The 26842-nt window shown below is 40.4% G+C and overlaps 3 protein-coding genes across 4 annotated transcripts in view; 1 reads left to right on the forward strand and 2 right to left on the reverse strand.

The window, feature by feature from the left end:
• The window catches only part of RUFY3 (RUN and FYVE domain containing 3), a 388583-nt gene that overhangs the window by 63530 nt on the left and 298211 nt on the right, over positions 1-26842 (forward strand). The window lies entirely within an intron of this gene.
• The window catches only part of LOC309548572 (C-X-C motif chemokine 10-like), a gene marked incomplete at its 3' end in the record, with an annotated part of 79233 nt that continues 54896 nt past the window's right edge, over positions 2506-26842 (reverse strand). The window contains exon 4 of the mRNA XM_082248546.1: positions 2506-2544. Within this exon, the coding sequence (XP_082104672.1) occupies positions 2506-2544 (39 nt within the window). The remainder of the gene's footprint in view (positions 2545-26842) is intronic.
• LOC309544923 (C-X-C motif chemokine 10-like) lies at positions 15862-21470 on the reverse strand. Its single transcript, XM_082243929.1, has 4 exons — positions 21284-21470; positions 21040-21163; positions 18642-18725; positions 15862-16064 (listed from the first exon to the last, which is right to left on the reverse strand). Exons 1-4 carry the CDS (start codon positions 21450-21452, stop codon positions 16028-16030), a joined length of 414 nt encoding a protein of 137 aa, XP_082100055.1. The 5' UTR covers positions 21453-21470; the 3' UTR covers positions 15862-16027.

The following is a 26842-nucleotide window of genomic DNA, read 5'->3' on the forward strand; positions in this document are numbered from 1 at the left end:
GTCAACATGACCAGTCAGGCATTTCAGGAAATGGTCAGCAGTTGTAGTCAGAAAATAGCCAGGCTACCATCTTTATTCTTATTGCATTTGGCATTGACATCCATTGACAGATGGACAGCAATGCACCTCTATGGGCTAATGGATATAAATGGATGAGCACCAGTCTACATCTGCTCCTGCTCAGGTCTGTTTTTCAAATGGAACAAGTCTCCATCTTGATTTAGTTAAACGGACCTGAATGCAGGTAAATGGATGTAAATGGACAACGTCCGTTTTTGCATCTGCTGCAAATCATTCCTATTGTCATCCAGCAGGGATAAATTGCTGATTGTTAAGGAGATGGCACCCGCCGGCGTCCTAACAACTCATCCCTGCTGTCACCAGGGGATTCCCCCACTGACAGCAGAATGTATACAAGAAAGATGATATAAAAAAAAATAAAATAAAAAAAAAATGCAGGTCCCTTAATCTATACAATGCAGGGGTCAGGTCAAGTATAGATTTTGGGGGGAACTTCATGCCAAAAAAATAGCATGAGGTTCCCTGGGCGATCTCTTATGTTGTCATTGACTAAGTATGGACTTGTATGGTCAACTATGTCACCTGGTGACCTTTACCCTTGGTTTACTGCTGAGGCAGGGGGAACCAGAGTGTCAATAGGGGGAGGCAAGCAACATAGCGGTTGGGTGTCAACAGATGGTGGGGTTTTTCTTCCTGTGCATGTTGGCGGCCGTCGTTCAACATGATTGATGTGGACCTACCTCGCTTGATGATGTGATTAATGATGCATGTACTTCAGGGGGGTTATATTTTTTTTTATTAAAGGACTTGTCGAAAACTGTCTTTATGTTTTTATTTACTATTGACATTTTTTTTGGTGAATGAGTAGGGGTACTATGTAAAAGGGGATTTTCAAGTATCCAATCAGTCCCCCCCCCCCCCGCATCCCCACAACCACCGGGCCAGGGTTTTAGGTAAGAGGCCCTTGTTCTCATCAATATGAGACCCCCCCCTGTCAAAGTACTCTTCATGTTGGGTGCATGTGGTCTGGTATACTTTTTGGGGGGCAGGGAAATTGCACGTTTGTCATCTTCCATTTCTGGCCTGCCAGGCTGCATGCTCAGATAGTGGTCTGGGATGGATTTTGTCAGGGACCATTGACGTTTTTTTCTGTTTTCTGGTGTGAAATCCCCCCAGTCTGATTCAGGGTGGCGGGCCTGCATGTCGATTAATGTCATTTTGCTTATTTATATTTTGATGTCAGCGGGGAATCCCCTGCTGACAGCAGAGATGAATCATGGCTGCTAGAGATGCCAATGGGCAAATGTAAAAATGGATGTAGACTGAATCAGTTTTTTCTTTGCAAAAACCTGACTGAATAGATGACACTCATGTGAAAGTGTTTAAAAAATGTCCTAACAATATAATCTGTACACAATGAATAATCTTAAAAAAAAAAAAACGATGTTGAAAGCCTTTTGTAAGTGCCACTCCCCACATAGTTCTATGTAAGAAACAGAAAGTATATCGTTTTCAACCAGGCAAACCTTGCCTTGCTGCCGAAATTAGAGGATAGACAAAAATGTGGTGCAATCAAAACATTTTCTTTACCTTCTTAGACATGAATCCTGAAATGAATAGTGCAGTTTGTAAGCAGGTGCTTACTGAGGTATTACTGTGTTGGTTGTGCTCATTATTTTCTGAGTCAAATGTATTGTCTACTGTGTGTATTGTACTATTTAGTTAATGTTGCCCTGCAGAAGTGTTGCTGTTTGGTGGGTAAGGGTTAACCCTGCTACTCAGGTTTCCCTGGCTTTTCTGCAGAGTGCCACTCCCTGTTGGACAAAGCATATAAAAAAGGAGACCTCTAGGTCAGGGCTTGCTGTTTGTTCTTACATGGAAAAAGAAGGAGAGTGCTGCTGAGAACACTTTGCTAATTTACCACCCGTTTTTTGGAAGCCTAGTTAGGGACTCATGCTGCTAGGACTCATGCTGCTATTGGATGTTTGGACTGATGGACTTTTTATCCTGTTTAGGTACAGTAATACAGTAAAGAAGTCTTACACAAAAGACTCGGATTCCTCTTTAAGTTTAATATAGTACAGAATATGTATATTGCCAAGAAAAGAGTTCTACCATTAGGCCTGTGGGCACCCTGCAAGTGATCTTTTCCATATTTAACTTGAACGTCATCTTGCTCTGCATTTTTTATCTCTGTATGGACATGGCCATCTTGGTAAAGACTGGACTTTGTTTCTTAATGTAGGAGCTGCCCAATTGACTATTGGGGATATAATGAGTGATGGGGTATTGACCAAAAAGCAGCAGATGGGAGTGTCACATGTAAGGAAATGCGCTTGCTATTTTTCAGGAGCAATTTAAGACAAAGGGTATATTTTCAGGGTAAATGAATATCTAGATGTTCCCTTTAAAGTAGCAAACATTTACTCTTTCAGTTCAGGTCCACTTTAAGTTGATATAATAGTGTAGCCTTACCTCTAAGGATTATGTATGTGTGCTGTTATTCACTTGTATTTTCTCCTTCTAAGAGAAGAAATGTCAGCCCAGTGTAAGGTGAGGTGCCATGCACCTCATCCAGCATAATATATCAATACCTTGGGGGGGGGGGGGGCTTGAGACATTCCTCTGGGATCAAAAAGATGACATTTACATTTTGGATGGTGCATCCACAAGATTAAGTGCATGACATCAAGCACTTCACATCACCCATGTGCCTTACAAAATTATACTAATGTGTAAAAAAAAGTTTTTTTCCTGAGAACTTGCAAGATCTTGCAGGTAAAAATGAGTTTTCCTAAAGGCAATGTTGACATGGCCTTCCACAGGCCACCTGTGTGGTCGGGCCCATCACCATTGCCTTCACAGAAACCAGGAAGTGAACACAAAAAAGGTAGGTCAAAACAAAAAAATAAAAATTTTTAAAAAATGTTAGATGTATTTGTAAGGGGAGAAAAGTCAACCTTAAGTATGCATTACAGTGTAGTAGATGTTCAGTTTATCCAAAAGTAAATGAAATGATGTTATTTTCTGCAAAACTGAAGCCTGGTTTCATTTTCCTATAACAACTGGCACAAAAAAACAAAACCTATCCATTTCAAGGAAACAGGTTTTTCAGTTTCACTGCTAAGGCATAACGGAAATAGACATCACAGAGCAACTACTGTTAGACACATCTGTTCATATATATATTTAAACACTTCCCATTTTATGAAACATGTAAATGTTCCACTTTCTACAGATGTTCCAAGAGAGTAGAGACATTGCAGTGTTAAAATAGGAAAGCACAGGTTATAATATGGGTGCCCAACATTTCTCCTTTGACAGTGGTAACTACCAAAATTTTAATTGTGACAGATGGATGGCCTGTCATTGCATTAAGACACGAATATTGCCTATTTCAGCAGTAAAAAAGTCCCTGATCAAGTATTAGGCAGGTGGGTGTTGTCCACTCGGACCAGGCCAACCTCTGAGAGAAATGTATTGAATGTATTCCCAGAAGGGTAAAGCTGGGAATAGATGGAAGGGTACAAATTGATTCCTCCATCCACACAAGTGAGGTGAGGTGGATAGAGGAATTCCCAACACCAAATCGGGATGTTGTATTGTGAGAGTGGGATTTTCCTCTGTCAGAATACACTGATCAACTGCTGCAGTTAATTGGCTGATCAATGAAAGTTTTCCAGCGTATTCATTTGTTTGTCCAATGATCGACTTATGTTGAACAGGGAGGGCCACACACAGATCAAATTTTGGCTGGTCCCTGCTGAACCGGCTGAATTTCGGTTCATCTGTACTCAGGCTAAGAATTTATGAACCACAAAACAATCTGTGGCAAGACTTGCTAAACAGTGGAGAGTAAGAAGGAAAAAGAGGGAAGCCTGTTTTAGGGAACCCCTTCCTTCATGGGATTGTGGCAGTGGCAGGTTTCTAGGTACCCTACACCTGGGTCTCAAGAGGGAAAAATCTGAGAGAAAGGTCAGGTGAACTTTAAGACAGGTCTAGAGGGGTCTGGTGACTCTATATAAGGGTGAGGGGAGCTGTCAAGGGTGCCAGCTGTCAGAAGATCAGAAGAATACCACCTGTGAACTCCTGAGTTATAATACACTGAGCTATAATACTGGGCTTAAAGTGGTGTTTTCTTCTGCTGGCATTAAAATATTGCTAAGGCAGATCCTGGAGTGTGTCTAGACCCACCTCAGTTATTGGGGTCAACATCCAAACATACATCTGCTGCTGCCCAGGAAGAAGTCGCTGCTGCAAGCAGTAAAGAGTGTAGTGGAGAAGTGGAAAAAGATTCCACTGCAGAGGAGGTTATACCAATGCAGCTGTCACGGTCAGGGGTCATGCTCAGAGACCAGTAGCTATAGCAGCAGAGAGGCTTCCACCAACCCGCAAGATGAGTACACAAGCAGGTCACCCTGGCTCATTTGAGATGCGGGGTCTAAGCAGTAACCGGTATTCACCAGAGATGGTGGAGATGGGTTTTTCTGTGTGTTAGTACCAGGTCGTGGTCCTCGGGATCGCCTCACCAGGAGGTGAGCAATTCGGGGTCCAGTAGCAGATACAGCAGGTAGGGATCAAGTCTAAGCATAGTCGAGGAACAAGCTGAAGGTCGATAATGAATGGTAGTAGGGATAAGGACAGCTGCAAGTGAGCAAAGGAGAAAGATATTGGCTGTAGAGAGCACAATAATCTGGCAAACAGGAAAGGCAGAGACATGGCTTAAATCGGGGAGTGCATGGAAGGAACAAAGAATTCAAGGTTCACCAGGAACCAGAGACTAGGCAAGAGTGTCCTGAGAGAACAGACAGGGAGTTGTCAAGCATCAAGACAAAAGGTACCGTGCATATAGGCCCTTACCCCTAACTGATATAAGAACACAAAAGATAGAGAAAAGTGGGGCTTTGCGGGCCAGTGGGAGTAGAAGGATCACGCACAAACCAATTTCTAAAAATATTTTACATTTTATTAAAGTGGCCTCTTAAAAAAAATGGGCGTATTAGCACATGTTAGCACAAACATCATAACATAGAATAATATTGATAAAATCAGATATAAAGGAGTCATGAATAGAAATACATCCCAGAAGGGAGAAATAACCAAGAGCCTGTATAGGATGGAAAGAGTAGGTGTCTGATGGAATACGGTCAATGTAGGTCCCCAGTAATCCGACGCGTTTCGCTCAAGGCTTCCTTAGGGCCTGTGAGACCATAACAGACCGGTATTTCTATAGGTAATATGAAATCAAACAAAATAACAATTAGTGACTTATAATTCCAAAAAGTTACATCAATCATCATTAGTCAAATATAATCATGTAGAGCTCTGGTTTTGTACTGACCCTTTTCAATGACTCGGAAGATGACAGAGTGGCGACACGAAAAAGCACCAAATATTGTCCCCTTAGTATTTGTGTATAGCCTTCAATGTATACATATATTCACTCATTTATTTTAGGCTAAGTGTCCAGCCTCCTGATCACCGCAGTGAGCACCGCTGCAAGAGTAGAGTCTATTTAATTATATGCATATTACTGTGGATATATTTAGAGGATATTCAACACTAACCCACCTTATTATGCTGAATAGGATGGCACTATGTTATAGCTTGATAGTCAGGACTCTAAAGCTGTTCTGTTGTGGAAGCACGATGGTTACCACACTGAATCAGAAGAGTATAGGTGTAAGGTACATAGTACCCAAAAAAAAAAAAAAACAAACAATTCTATAAAATCACTTATATCACTTTTTATAGCCTCTAATACTCAAATGCAACAATTGATTCATACCTGGTGGCTGCACTCAATATATCCACCTATCGTTTCCTTTTCCCTTGATCAGGGCCGATGGGATGGTTTATTTGTTATATATATATACGATTTAGACCTGCAGTCCTTCTAGCCTAAAAAGAGGGGGGGGGGGTAAAAACCCTGTTTAAGTAGGTATGCTTGTGATGTGAATACTTCATATATCTCCATAAGAAGGAGTGGGGAGGAGGGAGAGAGGGGGATAAATCACCAGAGAATATGTGCAGTGTATGAATGGCTTCAGGCAGGAACCTATAATATCATCTCATCCTATTCAAGAAATGGTGGGAGGAAGGGATGGTATATCCCAGGTTTAACCGGTCCTGTAGGAAATATCCATCCGATTCCAAGTCAGCTTATGTTGTATCACTCTATTGTGTATAGCCAGTAAGGGCAATACATGCTCATATGTAATAGTGTCAGCGGTACTTACCTTGTGGTCATTCACGCCAGCCAGCCTGCCTGATGAGTATTGAATTCCATAGGTGATATATAGGCAGGGGAATTAATCCCCTCCCTCTCTTGTATTGGCGCCAACTTTAATCCCATACAGCTGTGGGTAACACACATTGCAGACACTTCCTTGTTCGCCTCAGATGGCCGCATATGACGCCCCCATTGCATCATATACGGTCGCACCAGGAAGTGACACTCTCCCTGGTGCATTACAATCCAGTCCGCAGACGTCAACAGGAAGTGACATCTTATGCAAGGCATCCAAAGTACAAGTTGTTGTTGTCAAGTATCTCAGGTGGAACAGCGAGAAATGTCCCAGCCAGATATCGAAAAGGTTGCAGATCCGGGCCCTGACAGCAGCAGGTAGTTGTCCGAAGAGGAGGAGTCTCTCTTTCCTCATTTGCTGAGACACAGCAGCAGGAGCCATTGGCTTCCACTGCTGTCAATCACAGCCAGTGAGCCAATGAGAAGAGAGTGGAGGGTAGGTTCGAAGCCCCAGCACTATGTGTCTTATGGACGCATAGAACAGGGCTCGGGAGCAAGAATGCACCAGTGCCCCCATAGCAAGTGGCTTAGTATTGGGGACACTGGTCAAAGGCAGAGATGTATAGTAACTAAGTAGAACTACTTCACTACTGTACTTAAGTACCGAAAGGCGGTATCTGTACTTTCCTAGAGTAGAATTTTTTTCTCCTACTTCCACTTTTACTTCACTACATTTTTTCAATGATTTCAATACTTCTACTCCGATATTTTTTTTTTTGTGCTGCATAGTTACTCGTTACAATTATCCAAATTACCACTGCCAGAACAGTAGATGGCAGGTTTCATGAAGCTCAAAACATGTGTATTATCAGCGCATACGAAAATAAATGCTACTGTATGTATAAATAAAAGCTGCATTTGAAATAATAAAAAACAATATGATGTTCAAACTTTTGAATTCTTTCTTTAATAACTACATAAGACAGTACTTGTACTTTTACTTTCAGTACTTGAGTAGCAATTTTTTTTTCAAAACTACTGGTACTTTTACTTTCAGTACTTGAGTAGCAAAATTTTTAAAAAACTACTTGTAATACTTAAGTACAAAAAATGTTGAATACTTTAGTACTTCTACTCAAGTCAGTTTTTGATCGAGCACTTCCACTTCTACTCAAGTCACTTTTTGATCGAGCACTTGTACTTTTACTCAAGTATGGGTTTTGAGTACTTTATACAACTCTAGTCAAAGGGGATGAGGTAGGAACACTGGTGGGGGAGCAGGTAAGGATCACATATTTGTTTTCGTTATTTTAAAATGAGCCTTTAGAATCACATTAATGCTGGTACACACAGAAAAGTCTCACAGATCTCAGTGTATTCCTGGAACTTGCTTAAAATAATCCATGCCCTGTGAATTAGCCTCATTAGGTTTTCAACTATCAGCTAATTTAAAGAGAAAAACGTTGGCATAGGGTATCACTGATTTATTTAATTGCTTCCATCTTCCAAAGAATACCTTTTTAAAAATTACAAAAAGAAGACAAAGCTGATGAAGACAGACCCTGGCCTTTAACAGAAATTCCAAAAACTGGTTACAGGCCTTTTGCATATTGTAACAGAACTGCGACCCACACTGTGTTTGTGGGCTTCCATCAGTTTACGTCTTCCTCCGGTCTTGAACATAGATACTGTATCAGATATTCCAGCCATTCCAGCCAGCCTACATACAAAACTAGCCTGTAACTTAGCGTGTATGTTTCTGAAAACAACAACTCCTTTATTGCACAAGAAACAGACTTTTTATACACTTGAAAAGTATGTCAGTCAATACATGAACAGTGACCTAAATATTTACTCAAAACATCACACAATGGTTAGATAACGAGGTACAGCTGACTCATGGCTAATCCCATCTAGACAAGGTTATCAATAAAGTATATACAAGAGTAACCGCGCTAGTAACAAATAAAGAAAACTGCAGCTTATAGTGGGATAACACTTAAGGAATTATGTAACGTGAAGCTGCGCTAAAAAAATGATAATAAAGTGAGTAGATATATGATAAACAATGTGTGGATAAATCAATACATACACTAATAAATTGATAAGATAATAATAATAATATCACAAAAAATGAATAAAAAACCAGGGAGAGAAACCAGCCACATTAATTTTTAAAACCAGCATACATTACACACATTACACATTGTTAGGCATGCAGTTAAAGTGATTGTAAATGATCACCTTGTAAAACAACCCATTCAATGTAAAATAGAAATGAAAGATAATCATTTGTGTATAGATATAAAAAAAAAAACATTATACATACTGTACCTTTTTTTCCTTTTTGCACTTTTTACATGTGATCACATACATGTGGAGGGAGGTTTGGGACTTTAAATGAAGCACACGACTATAAAGTGATGAAAAATCAACGTATAATTACATGTTTATTTGTACATATACACATATTGAGTCATTGAAAAATGCAATGAATAATCAGTATTGCTCATTAGTAACACATAGTACATGTATATACCCATGTCCCACCTATCCCCCCTTTTGAACCAGTACACAGGGATAGAGGCACGCAGCTATTTATTTCATGGCTTACCCAGCTCATGCACAGTCCCATGCATGGGCTGCTTTGGTGGCGGGGTGGCCACTTGGCAGGTTGTGGGGTCAGGGGATATACCCAAAATATGTGTTTGACATATATAGTGCCTTGCAAAAGTATTCGGCCCCCTTAAACTTTGCAACCTTTTGCCACATTTCAGGCTTCAAACATAAAGATATAAAACTGTCATTTTTTGTGAAGAATTAACAAGTGGGACACAATCATGAAGTGGAACGAAATTTATTGGATATTTCAAACTTTTTTAACAAATAAAAAACTGAAAAATTGGGCGTGCAAAATTATTCAGCCCCCTTAAGTTAATACTTTGTAGCGCCACCTTTTGCTGCGATTACAGCTGTAAGTCGCTTGGGGTATGTCTCTATCAGTTTTGCAAATTGAGAGACTGAAATTTTTGCCCATTCCTCCTTGCAAAACAGCTCGAGCTCAGTGAGGTTGGATGGAGAGCGTTTGTGAACAGCAGTTTTCAGTTCTTTCCACAGATTCTCGATTGGATTCAGGTCTGGACTTTGACTTGGCCATTTTAACACCTGGATATGTTTATTAGTGAACCATTCCATTTTAGTTTTTGCTTTATGTTTTGGATCATTGTCTTGTTGGAAGACAAATCTCCGTCCCAGTCTCAGGTCTTTTGCAGACTCCATCAGGTTTTCTTCCAGAATGGTCCTGTATTTGGCTCCATCCATCTTCCTATCAATTGTAACCATCTTCCCTGTCCCTGCTGAAGAAAAGCAAGCCCAAACCACGATGCTGCCACCACCATGTTTGACAGTGGGGATGGTGTGTTCAGGGTGATGAGCTGTGTTGCTTTTACGCCAAACATAACGTTTTGCATTGTTGCCAAAAAGTTCGATTTTGGTTTCATCTGACCAGAGCACCTTCTTCCACATGTTTGGTGTGTCTCCCAGGTGGCTTGTGGCAAACTTTAACTTCCTCCCATCCGCGCTACAGCCTATGTACGGCTGCAGCGCGGACTCACATTTTCGGGAGGCCGTTTTTAAAGCCTCCCAGAAACAGTCTCCCCGCGCGCTCCCACGAGTGCGCATCGGGGAAAATCTGTGTCGGCCATATCCCTTGGACACAGCCGATCACAGATCGTGGTGAATGGCCAATCACAGCGGCCATTCACCACGTGATCGGAACGTCCAATGAGAGATGATCTCATATGTAAACATATGAGATCATCTCTCATCGCCAGCGCTCCTTCCTCACACGGAGACTGCAGTGTGAGGAAGGAGGGAGAGCTGCCCAGCGCCGGGAACACAGAAGAATGTAATAAGGGCACCAATCACCAGTGCCCTGATTACACAAGGTAAAAAAACATACACTCAGTGCCCACAGTGCCCGCCATCAGTGCCCCCCATCAGTGCCCACAATCAGTGCCCATAGTGCTGCCAGTCAGTGCCCATCAGTGCCTGCTCATCTAGGCACTGATGAGCACTGACTGGCAGCACTATGGGCACTGAGTGTGGGCACTGATGGTGCTGCCCATCAGTGCTCATCAGTGCCGCCCATCAGTGCTCATCAGTGCCACCCGTCAGTGTCCATCAGTGCCATCCGCCAGTGCCCATCAGTGCCATCCGCCAGTGCCCATCAGTGCCACCCGTCAGTGCCGCCTCTCAGTGCCCAGCAGTGCCACCTCTCAGTGCCACCTCTCAGTGCCCAGCAGTGCCACCTCTCAGTGCCCATCAGTGCCGCCTATCAGTGCTCATCAGTGCCGCCTATCAGTGCTCATCAGTGCCGCCTATCAGTGCCGCCTATCAGTGCTCATCAGTGCGGCATATTAGTACCTCCTCATCAGTGCCCATAAGTGCCACCTCATCAGTGCCCATAAGTGCCACCTCATCAGTGCCCATCAGTGCAGCCTATCAGTGCCCATCAGTGCCGCCTCATCAGCGCACATCAGTGAAGGAGAAAAATGTATTTATTTTCAAAATTTACTCGCAGAAAATAAAAACTTTTTTTTTTCAAAATTTTCTGTCTTTTTTCTTTTTTTTTGTAAAAAATAAAAAACCCAGAGATGATTAAATAGCACCAAAAGAAAGCTCTATTTGTGTGAAAAAAATGATAAAAATTTCATATGGGTACAGTGTAGCATGACCGCGCAATTGTCATTCAAAGTGTGAAAGCTGAAAATTGGCCTGGATGGGAAGGGGGTTTAAAGTGCACAGTAGGCAAGTGGTTAAACAACACTTTTTATGAGGGACGGCCAGGTCTTCGTAGATTTGCAGTGGTCTGATACTCCTTCCATTTCAATATTATCGCTTGCACAGTGCTCCATGGGATGTTTAAAGCTTGGGAAATCTTTTTGTATCCAAATCCGGCTTTAAACTTCTCCACAACAGTATCTCGGACCTGCCTGGTGTGTTCCTTGTTCTTCATGATGCTCTCTGCGCTTTAAATGGACCTCTGGGACTATCACAGTGCAGGTGCATTTATACGGAGACTTGATTACACACAGGTAGATTCTATTTATCATCATTAGTCATTTAGGTCAACATTGGATCATTCAGAGATCCTCACTGAACTTCTGGAGAAAGTTTGCTGCACTGAAAGTAAAGGGGCTGAATAATTTTGCACGCCCAATTTTTCAGTTTTTTATTTGTTAAAAAAGTTTGAAATATCCAATAAATTTCGTTCCACTTCATGATTGTGTCCCACTTGTTGTTGATTCTTCACAAAAAATTACAGTTTTATATCTTTATGTTTGAAGCCTGAAATGTGGCAAAAGGTCGCAAAGTTCAAGGGGGCCGAATACTTTCGCAAGGCACTGTAGCGTAAATGTTAATTTAGGTGACTTTAAATGACTGTTTCTTCCAAATGGGACTGATTGCTTGAGAGTTTTGGGGTTTTTACATATTTTTGGGAGCTGCGATGCCCACCAGGGGCCTTCATTTCCCCCCTCTGCTCCACCTTTGTGCAGGGGAACTGATGGGCTCTCGATGTGCATCGAAACCACTCCTCCGCCCTGTGCATAGGGTGTCACTAATGGTGCTGGCACGCTGTTTTCCATCTGCATGCTGTGGGGAAGCTCCTTGGTGCCGAGCAAATATGGCTGCTTTGGCGCTGCCCCCCCCCCCCCCTTGCAGAGCACACCAATAATGTAGCGTTTGGGAGTGCTTTAGTGGCATGACCTCACTACAAATATCACTTCCAGGTTGAGCACTTACTTCCTGTTTCTTGCTGTTTGTTATACCACACACCTGTTTGGATCATGCTCGCTCACCTAGGATTCAGGTATCACTTGATTACATTGTTCACTCTGGCGGATTTGTTTTCACTGGTCTTTCTTGGTGTTTTTCTCATATCATTCACTCCTTTGGTGAGAGCTACATGTTTCCATTTTATGCCATTATCTACTTTCACTTCTCACCTGGGTTTACTCTTACTGACACCTTGCTTTTGGACTTCAGTCCTCACTATATCATCAGACGTGCAGCATTTACATTGATATATATTTCATTACTCTCCACAGAGTGTCCTTTGAGACAAATATAGCACCATGTTTGATAGTCTATTCACCATAGTCTGTGTTGTTTTCATGCCGCTGGCCACTGCCACAGTTCCCGGAGATGTGTTCCCCACCATGTCTTCAGCTTCCAGCATCTCATTTGGAATCTTTAGCTGACCTGTGAGTAACCAGGAGGGTTCTCCCCCCCCCCCATTCCCCATTCTCTCTTCCTTCTTCTTCTTTTTTTGTATTTAACATCAGACTACATTTATATGCACTTTTTTGCAGATACAAGCATATTTACCCTGCATTGGCTCCTGATGAGCGGAAAGAGCTAATGAAACGCGTAGAGCCCTTTTTCGATGCTACGCCATTACTACCATCTGATCTATTGCTCGCTCTTACAATCATCATCCATCAATGTATCTATACAGAGAGGTCTAGGTCACTAATTAACACCACCCACACCACGGTGCTGTGGCGATATGTCTGAGTATATAATGTGTTATGAATGAGCAATACTATTTATTCATTGCATTTTGCAACGAATCAATATGTGTATAGGTACAAATAAACATGATATTATACGTCAATTTTTCATCATTTTATAGCCGTGTTAATAATTTAAAGTCCCAAATCTCAGTCCTCCTTTATTTGTACCAGGGATTGAGGCATATGATTCTACCCAGTCATTGCCTCATTTAAAGTCCCACCTATCCCCTCTTTTGAATCACATACATGTTCTCTGCTGCATAAGAGCTGGGGGAGGAGAAGCAACAGTACACTCAGCTTCCCAGTGAAAGGCCGGGCAGGGTGGGGGCGTGCCAGTACAAGTCTTATCATTGGCAGAGAGCAGGCTGAGTTCCCAGCATAGCTAGAGAACTGACCATGATGTGTTCTGCTGCTTAGTGTGGTCAGTTTTTAATAAGAAAGCAGAGGGACTGGCAGGAACACCAGGGGTTTTCCACAAATAAAGCAATACAGGATATTTTTTTACACAAGTACATTGTACAGCAGGCATGTATCAGGAATATGAAGTGTTGGGGTAACAATCACTTTAACCCTTTGATTGCCTCCTAAATATTACCCCTTCCCAGCCAATATCAATAGTACATTGACAGTGTATAATATTAGCACTGATCACTGTATTAGTGTCACTGGTAATGTCAGTGTCAGTTAGTCAGTTCCCAGCCAGTGTCAGTTCGTGTCAGATTGTCCACTATCACAGTCCCACAATAAGTAACTGATGACTGCCATTAGTAGTATAAAAAATAAATAAATTAATAAAAAAAATTCTAGAATATACAGTATGATATCATTTGTAGATTATTTTTTTCCACAAATAGAGCTTTCTTTTGGTGGTATTTGATCACCTGTGCGATTTTTATTTTTTGCGCTATAACCTAAAAAGGAACGACAATTCTGCAACAAAAGCAATATTTTTTACATTCTGCTATATAACATTCAAATGCAAAAGAAATTACTACCAAATCTGAAGAGAGTCCATAAATAAAAATGGGGGTTTGGTCCCACCATATGGCCATATCGTGCTCAAGCCCACTACTGCGTCAAAGTACCCCATTATCAGTGGGTCCTACACTATCCATGAAAAAGAGATGAATCCAGCCATTCTAACCCTTGGAGATAACACTCCTTGCTGGGGAAGATGTGCAAATGCACTACAGGGGACTCCTCCTATATCCACTTGATGGTGGACACTGATTGAGTACAGGTGTGTGTGGGGGGTGGGGAGGGCTGCTCAACCTCGATAGTCTGGTCAGACCGAATACATAATAAACAGGCAAAAAATTTGGGGGAGCATACCCATGTATTTCCAAAGCTGCTGCAGCTATGAACCAAAAGACATGTATATTAAAAAAGAATAGCGCGCAAATGCAAAAGAAATTACTACCAAATCTGAAGAGAGTCCATAAATAAAAATGGGGGTTTGGTCCCACCATATGGCCATATCGTGCTCAAGCCCACTACTGCGTCAAAGGCTGGATTCATCTCTTTTTCATGGATAGTGTAGGACCCACTGATAATGGGGTACTTTGACGCAGTAGTGGGCTTGAGCACGATATGGCCATATGGTGGGACCAAACCCCCATTTTTATTTATGGACTCTCTTCAGACTTGGTAGTAATTTCTTTTGCATTTGCGCGCTATTCTTTTTTAATATACATGTCTTTTGGTTCATAGCTGCAGCAGCTTTGGAAATACATGGGTATGCTCCCCCAAATTTTTTGCCTGTTTATTATGCTATATAACATTCCCAAAAAAAAAATGTAAAAATCTAATTTTTTCATCCCAATTTTTATTCTGCTACACATTTTTGGGAAAAAAAATCGCAATAAGCGTATTTTGATTGGTTTGCGCAAAAGTTAGTGCATCTACAAATTGGGGGAAAAATGTATGTAATTTTTACGTATTTATTTATTTTTACTAGTAATGGCGGCGAACTGCGATTTGTAACGGGACTGCAACATTGCTGCGGACAGATCGGACCCCTAACTGACATTTTTGACATTTGTGGGGGGACCAGTGACATTACTACAGTAATCAGTACTATAAATATGCACTGTTACTGTAATGACATTGGCAGGGAAGGGGTTAATCTAGTGGGTGATCAAGGGGTTAAATGTAAGCCTATGGGAGTGATTACTAACTGTGGGGGGTTTTGAAGTGATCACAGAGACCTGTGATCCTTTATAGAAGGATCACAGGTGCTCAGCTGTGTTCTTCTCTCTCAGCGGGGAGCGATAACAGGTGGCCGGAGGCCATCGTTGACACCGGCCCCGTGCATCCGAATCCCCGCTGCCTAGTGGGGGCGGAAGTGCACCACCGGCAGCGTGCACTCGCCCCCCAACACCAGGTGCTCGACCAACGTACCCGTATGTCAGTTTGCCCAGGAGGGGCTGCCTGCCGCAGTATATCTGTGGTGGGCGCTTTGGAACTGGTTAATTTAGCATCTTGGAGGTAATGACATAGGCTAACAAAGAACACTGGATCTGATTGTTAATTTTTTAGAAATGACATACTTTGTATTATGACATCCCCTGGTACAAATATTGTTCTTATTTATTGAGATTATTCCGAGGTTTCATTGGCTTGATGCCCCTATGTTGAAGACTTTTGAGAAAGTCAGGAAAGAATAAACAGAGCCAAAGAAAAATTCATGCCCATAGTTAACATTTTTCAGACATTGAGAAATATAGGTTTGATTTTCTGGACTTTACAGGAGTGACGGTATCCATTGGTCAGATATAGGTCTTCTTGACTATTTAAATTCTCATTTATAAACAAACATGGATCAGGGGATAGAGGGGGGTTGATGGCAGTTGGTTTTGTGACTAATCAGGCTTTTGGGGTACAGTACTCATTGCAATGTATACAACCATTTTTTTTTTTGCTGCCAACAAAACAGAGTAGGTACACTATAAGTCTTTTTAATACTTTTATTTATGAAAATATATAACTCACATCTTTTATAAAAAAACGATCTCAGGAGGTATGTATTTACAGCAACATTGTTTAAATATATGGTATTTATAAATATAAAAATATGCATGGCATATGTGCATTTTAGTAATCCGTAGTCACAAGACAGTGGGAAAGGTAGAATTATTCTATTAGCAGGCTCTCTGTCATATTCCTCAGCTTGTATCATCATTCAGGGGTGTCTGATCACTGGGATGTGTTTCAGAAACCTAGAGGAATAAAAATATATATCGTAAGGCATACTCGCCAATATAACATTGCTAGTTGTAAATTTAGTATTATATAATAAATACTACATAATTGAAAATAAGATAAAAGTAACTCATATGATAATAAATAATTTATCTTGGAAACTTGTATCTATGTAGTGGGCTGCATTCACCCCAGGAAAACATTAGGGCCCTATTAACACTGGCAGTGACATACATGCATTTATATATGTTTATAGGACATTTCCTTACACATAATAATGCATGTAATAAATTTAAATTCACACTGTCTATTTCTCCCCTTTTAGGTGCAGTCAATTTAGCAGGATCCAGTGTCCAATTAGAAAGTCTAGACATAGCTGAAAGCTCATAAACGCATGTAAATATGCATTAACCTGTATAAACACATAATCATGGCTGAACCCGTGTAAAGGCAGATACATCTAAATGCAGGAAAAATTGATCTGGGAAGCATAACATCTGTTTATAAATCTTAGATTGTCTTTCCTGCATTTAGATAAACAAAACAATAGTGTACTAGTGTAAGTGGGGCCTAAAGTCGTGAAAATTGTGGTAAAAAACCAATGTGATGTACAGGTGAGTTGGGGTATGATTATAGAACAACAAAGAAAAATTCCCAGCTCAACTTACCAGCTTGCAACAAACCAAATTGTCCTGTCTAAAAACAGGGACTTAGTTTGCATACATTTGAAAATACATGTGTAAGCTGCAGGGGCCGCAACAAGGCACACTAATATTATCTGCAACCCTAATTCTATAAATGTTAAGAGCCTCCATAGTAGGAGCACATACACTACATTGTCAAAGGTATTGGGATGCCTGCCTTTACACTCACATGAACTTAAGTGGCATCCCAGTCTTAGTCCGTAGGGTTTAATATTGCGTTGGCCAACCCTTTGCAGCTATTACAGCTTCAACTCTTCTGGAAAGGCTGTCCACATGGTTTACGAATGTGTCTATGGGAATGTTTGACCTTTCTTCCAGGAGCTCATATGTGAGGTCAGGCACTGATGTTGGATGAGAAGGCCTTGTTTTCAGTCTCTGCCCTAATTCATCCCAAAGGTGTTCTATCAGATTGAGGTCAGGACTCTGTGTAGGCCAGTCAAGTTCCCCCACCCCAAACTTGTTCATCCATGTCTTCATGGACCTTGCTTTGTGCACTGGTGCACAGACATGTTGGAACAGGAAGGGGCCATCCCCAAACTGTTCCCACAAAGTTGGGAGCATGAAATTGTCCAAAATGTTTTAGTATGCTGACACCCTAACACATGTACACACAGACTAGGTAAACTGCTGGCCGCAGGAAAACGTAGAACGTGGCAAAATTGTGCCGCGATTTTGCAGCGTTTTGCGGCCAGTGGTCATAACTTAACTATTCTGAAGCGATTCTTCCTCGTTCAGGAGAGGGAGGTTAGGGGAGGTTGAACCTCCCGTAACTGCATCAACTTCTAAACTCTTGTAAAAGCCTATGGGGTTGACTTACTAAAGGCAAATCCACTGTGTACTACAAGTGCACTTGAAAGAGCACTTGGAAGTGCAGACGCTGTAGATCTGAGGGGAAGATCTGAAATGAGGGGAAGCTCTGCTGATTTCTACCATCCAATCATGTGCAAGCAAAAATTCTATTTGTATATTCCTTGCATGTTCCCCTGAGATCTACAGTGACTGCACTTCCAAGTGCACTTCCAAGTAAATAAACCCTTGTGTGTACATGGATACATAGGCTTTTATGTAGTTGAGTTTAGGAGCTTTGGCAAAAAAAAGCCAAAAGCTCCTAAACTCAAGTTTAGAAACTGTAGTGTGCATAAGCCCTAAGAGTTCCCTTCACTGAAAGTAAGGGGCCAAGCCTAACACCTGAAAAATAATCCTACACTATAATCCCCCCTCCACTAAATGATTTGGACGTGTTCACAAAGCAAGGTCCATAAAGACATGGATGAGCAAGTTTGGGGTGGTGGAACTTTACTGGCCTGCACAGTGTCCTGACCTCAACCCAATAGAATTAGAGCAGAGACTGTGAGCCAGGCCTTCCACTCCAACATCAGTGCCCGACCTCACAAATACCCTTCTGGAAAAATGGTCAAACATTCCCATATACACACTCCTAAACATTATGTACAGCCTTCCCAGAAGAGTTGAAGCTGTTATAGCTGCAAAGGGTGGGCCAACTCAATATTGAACCCTACGGACTAAGACTGGGATGCCAATAAAGTTAATGTGCGTGTAAAGGCAGGTGTCCCAATACTTTTGACAATATAATGTAAATAATAATGGATCGGTTGAGGGCAGGTATGCCTGGAGGGGGCCCACCCTTTATTAAAGGCACAGGGGAGCACCAGACACCCAGCAAATAGCACAATGGCAGCGAAGATATCAAGTGCTCCCCTTCACCAAATAACCAGTGGTACAAACAAACGGCAACTGCCCCAACCTATAAATAACCTTAACAGCAAGGATCACATGGAAATAAAAACGATTGTGTGTAGTTTTTGGCTGTGTGCACATTAAACTTTGCAATAATAAAATATATAGAGTCGTATAAAAAATAGCACCTACCGGTTTCTTCCACTGAGCAGAGCTTTTATTTCTTTCAGATCAGAACTGACACATTTTGTAGCACCGGTGCTTTTCAAAGTGACACTGAGGAAGAATAATATTAAGCAAGCCATTAGTATATTCAGACACTTTCTAATGAATTAAACAATTTCATATAATGTCACTTTTCAGATCTTCTAAATTGTGCCTTTCCGCTATCTATTTATTCAGCAGGCCACCATTCTCTAGGAGCTGCATATTGTGGAAGTGCAAGGTAAATGCTTCATTTATTTTCATTCAAATCCATTTAAGTCCCTTAAGTAAATTTCAAACATGTGACATGATTTTACTGGTCCTTCAAAAATAACACAATAGCAAAAAAGTGAAAAAGTTAATGGATGTTTCTATTTTTCATTTGAATCTAAAATTGTGAAAAATAAATTTCTAACAAGATTTTAGGTTTGCTCCATACCTTGCAGCTCTTTAAAAAAAGGTATTTAAAGGAAATGCTGTTCTTATGTACATACTGCAATGATTGTGTATTCTTGATATGTAGTGCAAAGAACATTAGATGGGCAGCAATGCTTGGCATCCAATCAACTATCCCTAGGCAGCTCACTCTTTGGGCATCCATAGGCCAATTCAGTCTTACTTAAAGTAGAACTATGGGCAAAACTTTTTTTTTTTTTTCATTTTGCATAGAGTAAGGGAGGAATATAACCTCTGTCAGATTTTCGCCATCTCTCTTTCATTGCGGAGATTTTCCTTCACTTTTTGTCCCAGAGCCAAACAGGAAGTTAGAGGAAATTATGCAAAGAGAGTCTCGTGAGCTACCATGTAAGTCCATAGTAAAAGTAATAGTAAGCTACAGAACCAGCTGCTGACACTGATCACACTCCCATTATATGTGCTTGCTCAATCCAAATTGAATAAGTGCCGCTTTACATTCCCAATGATGTGCAAACATAAACAACAATTATTACAACAAAAATTGTGCATAAAATTTATATAATGTAACTTAAATTATGTGTTTTAAACATGCAGCATAAGTGTGATATAATCCACAATTCATAAATTCCCATATGTGGTGATTATTCCAACATGGCTGTGATCAATCCCCCTGAGGAAGACACATGACCCTATGTCGACACACGTAGGGGAGGGGCAAGGATGGTGAAAGCAGTCAGACTCGTACGAGGTTAAGGAGTCTGATTATCCTAATGGTTGTGTGGCTTTGGAGACTTTTAACATTTGTTGGGCATAGTTTGGTGTGCTGAAAGCACCATGAGCATGTGAGTACTCAATTATTTGAATTAATAAAGGTAGATTTTTAAACGGTATAAGCACTATTGTAGCCCCCATATTTTTATGTATCATCACATGTGACTGGGAAACCAGTGTATCAGCAGAGCAGCCATGAGATCTACATCATATTGACTGAACCCAGGGAGGTTCACAGGCGCATTCTGACCTAGCTTAATTGTGGGGTCACATCTCTTGAGGTGAGACTTCATTTAGAAGAGGGGAGCACGAGCGAGGTGGCAGATCACTTTATTATTGGAGCACGTTACTGATTGGAGCACCTAATGGGATTAAAGACTTTGATCACGGTCATGTTGAAAAAATCACTGCATAAGGGAATTTATGAACTGTGGATTATATCTCACTTATACTGCATGTTTAAAACACATCATTTAAGTTACATTATATTATTTTTATGCACAATTTTTGTTGTATTAATTTATGATGTTTGCATATCATTGGAAATGTAGCGCAGCACTTATATGATTAAGAAGTTAGAGGAAATCCCTGCAAATTAAGTGAATTTCTTGGAGACCCCCAGGTTTCCAAAACTAGCGCCCCCATTGGAACATTTGTCCTCTATTACTTTTCTGGGGACAACCCAAAATTTAGGATTTTCTTTTTTACTTTCACTTTCAATGATAATGGTAAACACGACAAATAGAGAGGGTGATTCTCCCTAACGGGGGAACAGAATAAAAACTGACAGATGTTCTAATTCCTCTCCCTTCTAAATAAAACTGTAAAAAAAGTTTTGCCTTTGGTTAAACTTTAAGTGTTACATGTGATGACCAGAAAAAATCTTGAGCCAAGGGACAATACCAAGTGTTTACTAATGTAAATTCTTTCCTCGCGCAAATGTTTTTCTTATAATTTTAATACAGAATTTTAATACAGAATATAGAATGAAAAAAAGTGTTGATTGCAAGTATGCTGCTACTACATGTCAACAGAGTGGAACATGGGTCCAGGCAGATTTTTAGATAGACAGATGCCTTACTGTTTGCAACATCTGCCCACCCTATTGCAGTTGATTGCTATGTGCTATGCCTACTAGAAAGTACATATACAGTAGATACAGCAATAAAATTATGTAATCCATGTGCATCTTACTTACATATATTCAGTGTTTTCACACAGAGAGCTGCTTGGATAAACGTCCAGTTGAGCCAGGGCCATGGCATTCACCTGATTGGATAGCTTGTTACACAGGCAGCGCTTCCCACGAGGAACAGCAAACCCTGAATACAAAAATAAAAATAGATTGATTAGTGCTTATACAGACAATGGCGAGGACAATGGGAAAGACTGTCTGTAATTATACATAGATTCTAAAAACTATAATATGTAATTGACTGTACCTTGTATAAGAGGAGTAGAGAGCAGGAGAACGCACATGATGACAGCACACTTCTTGTCCATATTGATGATGTTGGATTCTCTCTGACCAAGATCTAGAGCAGACAGCTGTGTGAAGTACAGCAGCATTGGTCTGTTTATATACATTTGCACTGGATTGCATAATCCCATGATGTCATCAGCGGGGGATACTGAAATTCATTTTCAAAGGCTTTTAAGAAGTGAAAGTACAGTTGAAGACCTTTTCCTGTCAACTTAAAACAACTCAGCGATCTTTCATGTTATTTCCATTCTTGATAGGGTTTTCCCAGAAATCTGTGTCCGCCGATAAAGTGTCAATGAAAATGGTATAGTAACTTTCTATATACTTTCAGTAGTGCAAAATGATTGTATATGATTGTATAAATATACAGTGCACCTTGTGTTATCTGATCCCTTGCCTTTGCTATGGGTGATTATTAAAGTATTTGTAAATCTCCCAGTGGGATAATGAGCATTTTTTACCAATAACTACACTTGCAAAACTGCAAAATGGCTCATAAATCACATTAATCTCAAGTAAAGTTGAAAAGTTATTACCATCAATATTTATCTGCTTTTGGTAGTCCAATGTCTGCCAGCTAGCAAAATGAATACAGACTTCTGGTCATAGATGGACAAACCTTCTCGATGACTACTCAATTTGCCAGTCTTCAAGTTACGAGAACTGCATAGATGATTGCAGCCTATTTCCAGTGATGACCCAGTTATAAACATGACAGTCAACATGTTTAATAAAAATTTCAGCTAAAGCAGCTAAGAAAGTATCAGTCCACCCAAACATTAATTTAAATGCATATCCCATGGACCTTGCTGCCTTGAAGTGTATTGTAAGTGTACTGTCTGCCCTAACGTTGTAAAGCACTGCGCAAACTATATATATATATATATATATATATATATATATATATATATATATATATGTGTATATATATATATATATATATATATATATATATATATATATATATATATGTGTATATATATATATATATATATATATATATATATATATATGTGTATATATATATATATATATATATATATATATATATATTTATATATATGCACTAAATAAATCCTGTATAATAATGACAAAAAAAAAATAATAATTTAAATTAAGTCTGGTAGACTGAGTAACCAGTTGGTTTCTCTTTGCGTTTGGGGGTGACAGGATAATATTTCCCCACACAAATTGCAGTTTTAGTCATTCCTGATTTTTTTTAGCACCTGGTTTTTCCTGTTACACTTTGCATAATATAAACCAGAAAGCAAGAGCTGAGCCTGGTAAAACACATACAGAAATCTCACTACAAGTTCTGAAAAAATTTAAAAAAATGTCCACTAGTAACCAAAAACATGGCAGCCCCCAAGGCGGCGACATCTAGTGGGCAGACTAATAATCTGCACTAATTATTGCATCTTACTGGACTGTCAAGGCTGCCGGTGTTGTGTGAAAACACCAAGTATTTGAAGTCTCCAATTATTCCTTGTGTACAGTCACCGGAAATAACGTCGTTGGAGATCTCGGCAAGTTTTCGGCAGAACACCTGCCTTCTGAACCACAGAAGCACCGATAGGAGGAGTTTCTGAAGGTGGAGTCAGTACAGGAATCACTGCTTGCAGGCCGCAAGGTACCATGGGATATGTAGTCCTTAGAAATCCAAAGTAAGCAGCAGAGGAGAAGTTGCAAAGCATGAAGGGAATCCAGGAAGAGTGGGCCAGCAGAAAGGCAGCACTCACAACATGAAAGGAGTTTGTGCAAGTAAGCTTATATTGAATTGTTAAATATAACTATTGTTTGTATTGCTATTACAATGCTGATTATAAAATGAATGTGTATGCTGTGACTATAGATTTCCTTTAATTTAACTGATTGTGTTCACCGTCACTGGAATTTAAGGACAGATGCGTGATGGTTTAAATTGCTTCATATTTGTCAGCAAGGTCATTTGTTCCCATTTGCCATGAGGTCTCTGGCCAGGAAGTACAACTCCTAATATGGTCATTCCAGGAAGTTCAATGAGGAGACGGACTGTCTGGCAATGTTGCTTTTGTCTGAGGTGGCTTTCCATTCACCTATTGTTGTGTGCTAATGAACTCACCTGTTGTCTTCTAGGGGATGTATTGACACTCAGAGTAATGTGTATTGGGGGCTCGTTAGGGAACCATTGTTCTGTGTCTGGCTATTGTGTACATTGATTGCCCCCTGGGGCTTCTGTCTCATTTCACATAACAGTCCTTCTGGTCAAGCTATCCAAGCTGGACCAATCCCTGCTGACTCATTTTCAAGTCCTCATTTGCATGGCTGGAGAGGACCTGAAGGGGAACTGCAGGTACTTTGCAATTGACCAATGGGAAAGCGGTTGTTGGGGACAGGATGTTCCAAATTCTGTATAAAAGTGTGCTGTGTTCTTCCAATAAATGGTCTTCCTGTTTGAACTTACATACAGCCTGCTTGGTGTTTGTTCTAATGGATTCCGGACAGCACATAGCTGTAGTTCAGATCCCGGAGCCTTGGTTGACCAAACCATCAGACGTTGCGATCTGCAAGCTGACTGACTAGAAACAGAGGAGTGTCGGCGGAAGCGAGCGAGCAAGGGTCTCGTTACAGTAACATTATAGGTGACCAGAGATAGGCAGATTTCACCTCCAGAATGTCAGGTATGGATATAATTAATCTTGGTTTGATAAGTTGCCTAAGTGCTGGGAAATGCTGGGATCATGCTGGCGTGATGAGAAAAGTGCACGTGGAATTATCTGACCCTATTCCTCTGCTGCAGGGAGATTGTTATTGTATTTGAAGATCTTCCTTTGTTCTAATGAGCATATCTGACTGTGAAAAGCACTTGGTAACACTTTTGTGTTGGTCAAAATGGTTCATTAATTACAAGCGATGCTGAAGCTGGTGGCATCATTGCAAATAATGAAAAACTTTTGATAAGACTATGTTTTCACCTTGGTCTAAAATGATTCTTCATTATACCAAAAAGTAGCTGACCAGCCCTGGCTTCAGAGTTGATTGCAGCTCATTTCAACGATCAACCTAGTTAACAGCATGACCAATCAGGCATTTCAGAAAAAAGTCAGCAGTTGTAGCCAGAAAAGAGCCAGTCTACCCAAAATTAGACTCAGTCACCATCTTTATTCTTATTGCTGTTGTGTTTAACAATGGTAATATTGACCTGCTTTAGTTCCTCCCTGTCTACCTACCCACCTTAATTTTAGTCATTCTGACATATTTTAGTACATTCCTAGTTCTTCTGTAGCACTTTGCAAAGTTTGCATAAAATCACGCATGGGTAAATCCTGGCAACTCAATCACAGTGATCTCACTGTTTAAAAAAATGAAACGTAAGTTTTAGACATAAAACAATTTGAAAGTGACAGGGATATTTAGATAAATGGGCCTATCATTAAGGAAACACTGTCTTCCCAAAATATTATTAACGCATGGACTTTAAAACAGAAAAGACACTGCCACAAAGTTCTTTCCGGCAAAGCAGAGCATTGCAGGAAAATGCGAGATTAGAGAATAAGCAAACTGAAAAAAATAAATAAATGTGGTGTACTGAAAACATTTTCTGACCTTCTGTGAGTGCTGAAGTGACTTCCAATGGATGGTGCTGTTGTCCATATGTCCAAGAATCATGCAAATTACCTGAACATCATATGATCATGTCAGTCCTTTTATTAGTCACAGGAAAGTGAAACTTTTTTTTTTTAGAGTTTTTAGAGGATAAGCAAGGTGCAAAAATTTTCAACACCACAAAAGCAGGAAGTCAAGCCAACATTTGTAAAGTGCAAATATGGCTGCACCCGTATTCATATGTAGCGCTTACCCTGAGGCTGGATTCACACATGAGTTTTGCGTTTTGTCACGTGTTTGCATGTGCATTTTTGCATATTTTTTTGGCGCTCTGGAGTTTTTGTTTTTTGCCAATAGAGAAAAATATCATCTGGGGCATCATTTGATGACGCGTGTTTCTGCTTCATGGGTTGTTTTCATGTGTTCTCCCTGGATTTCATTGTGTTTTGTAGTGCTTTCTGCTCTCCCAACAATGATGGATGAAGTGGCATGTTTCATGGCAGCAGGGGCAGTAATGTTGTGTTTCCTAATGAAAAAAGAAGAGAGAAAGAGGAGGAAGACACGGAGTACTGGGGCCATCCTGCCATTGCTAAGAACAGAGCAGTCAGTTCTGGGTCATGTATAGTGACCTACGCAGATGGCAAACAACTATTTATCAGTATTGCCTGTTGGCTCCCAGCAGCTGATCTTTTCCACACGTCTTGTTCTGTATTTTGTCTGTGTGGAGGTGGCCATCTTAGTAGAGGCAGGGCTTTGCTTCCTTATGTAAGCTCTGATCTATTAATTATGATGAGTGGTTGGGTAATGATCAAGAAGCAGCAGAAAGACCCACAAAATGAATTATTCAGAAGCAGGGAGATCCTTGCATGTAGGTCCTCAGATACAACTTCTTCTACAGCAAGGAGAACAGTGAACAGCATGGTAGTGGCATCACTAAATGTCACTTGAAAGTGCAAAATACTAGCAGTCAGATACAGTGATCTTAAACCGAATACCAACAGGAGTGTCTAGGCACAATCACATGTCAAGTGCGCTGTTATTTTTCAGGAGGAATTTAAGGTAAAAGGTACATTTTTTCAAGGTACTACCCAGGCAAAACTAACATTTCTAGATGTTTTCTATTAGGTAGCAAATATTTACTTTTTTAGGTCCACTTTAAATTTGTATAAAAGTATAGACTTAACTCTAAGGGTTAGGTATGTGTGCTGTTATTTACTTGTATTTTCCCCTTGTCAGAGCAGAAATGTCAGTCCAGTGTAAGGTGAGGCACATGACATTATTATTAGGTCAGCAGAGAAGGACGAAGTTGGCCCTTGGTGACATCATGTCCCTCATCTGTTGCATGCACCATGATGCATTACCTTGATGGGGGCAAGACAAATCTCTGAGATCAAGCACATTATATTTAAATGTTTTTGGAGCATGAACAAGATGAGGTGCATGACATAATGCACTTCATGTCACCCATGCACCATACTAAATAGAGGAACTGGTGATATTTGTTAGTTTGGCTGCAGCTGTCATCATTGCTTTCAGGGAAACCAGAAAGCAGGCACAAAAAAGGTAAGCAAATAAAAGTTTAAAAAATGTTTGTTTATATTGTAAAGGGAGAAAGGTCCATTTAAAGTTTGCATTACATTGTAGTAGATGTTCAGTTTTTGCAGAAGTGAACAAAATGATGCCGTTTCCTGAAAAACTGAAGTCTGGTTTCATTTTTCTAAGAGCAATTGGGCAGAAAATAAAACCTGTTCACTTCAAAGAAACAAGATTTTTAGTCTCACTGGAAAGGCATAACGGAAATAGACATCACAGAGCAACTATTGTTGGCACATCTGCTCATACATATTTATTAACACTTCCCATTCTGGGAAACATGTCAGTTTTCCTTTTTCTACATATGTACCAGGAGAGTGGAGACATCCCAGTGTCAACA

The sequence above is a fragment of the Pelophylax lessonae genome (genome assembly GCF_965119305.1).
Source record: "Pelophylax lessonae genome assembly, chromosome: 1".
Taxonomy (NCBI): Eukaryota; Metazoa; Chordata; class Amphibia; order Anura; family Ranidae; genus Pelophylax; species Pelophylax lessonae.

Bases quoted from the DNA above. Each gene is read 5' to 3' on its own strand.
- LOC309544923 (XM_082243929.1), bottom strand. From the start codon at position 21,452: ATGGGATTATGCAATCCAGTGCAAATGTATATAAACAGACCAATGCTG. The intron at 21,164-21,283 runs GTACAGTCAATT...TTTTGTATTCAG, and splicing joins CTCTACTCCTCTTATACAAG to GGTTTGCTGTTCCTCGTGGG. The intron at 16,065-18,641 runs GTAGGTGCTATT...TTATTCCTCTAG, and splicing joins CTGCTCAGTGGAAGAAACCG to GTTTCTGAAACACATCCCAG.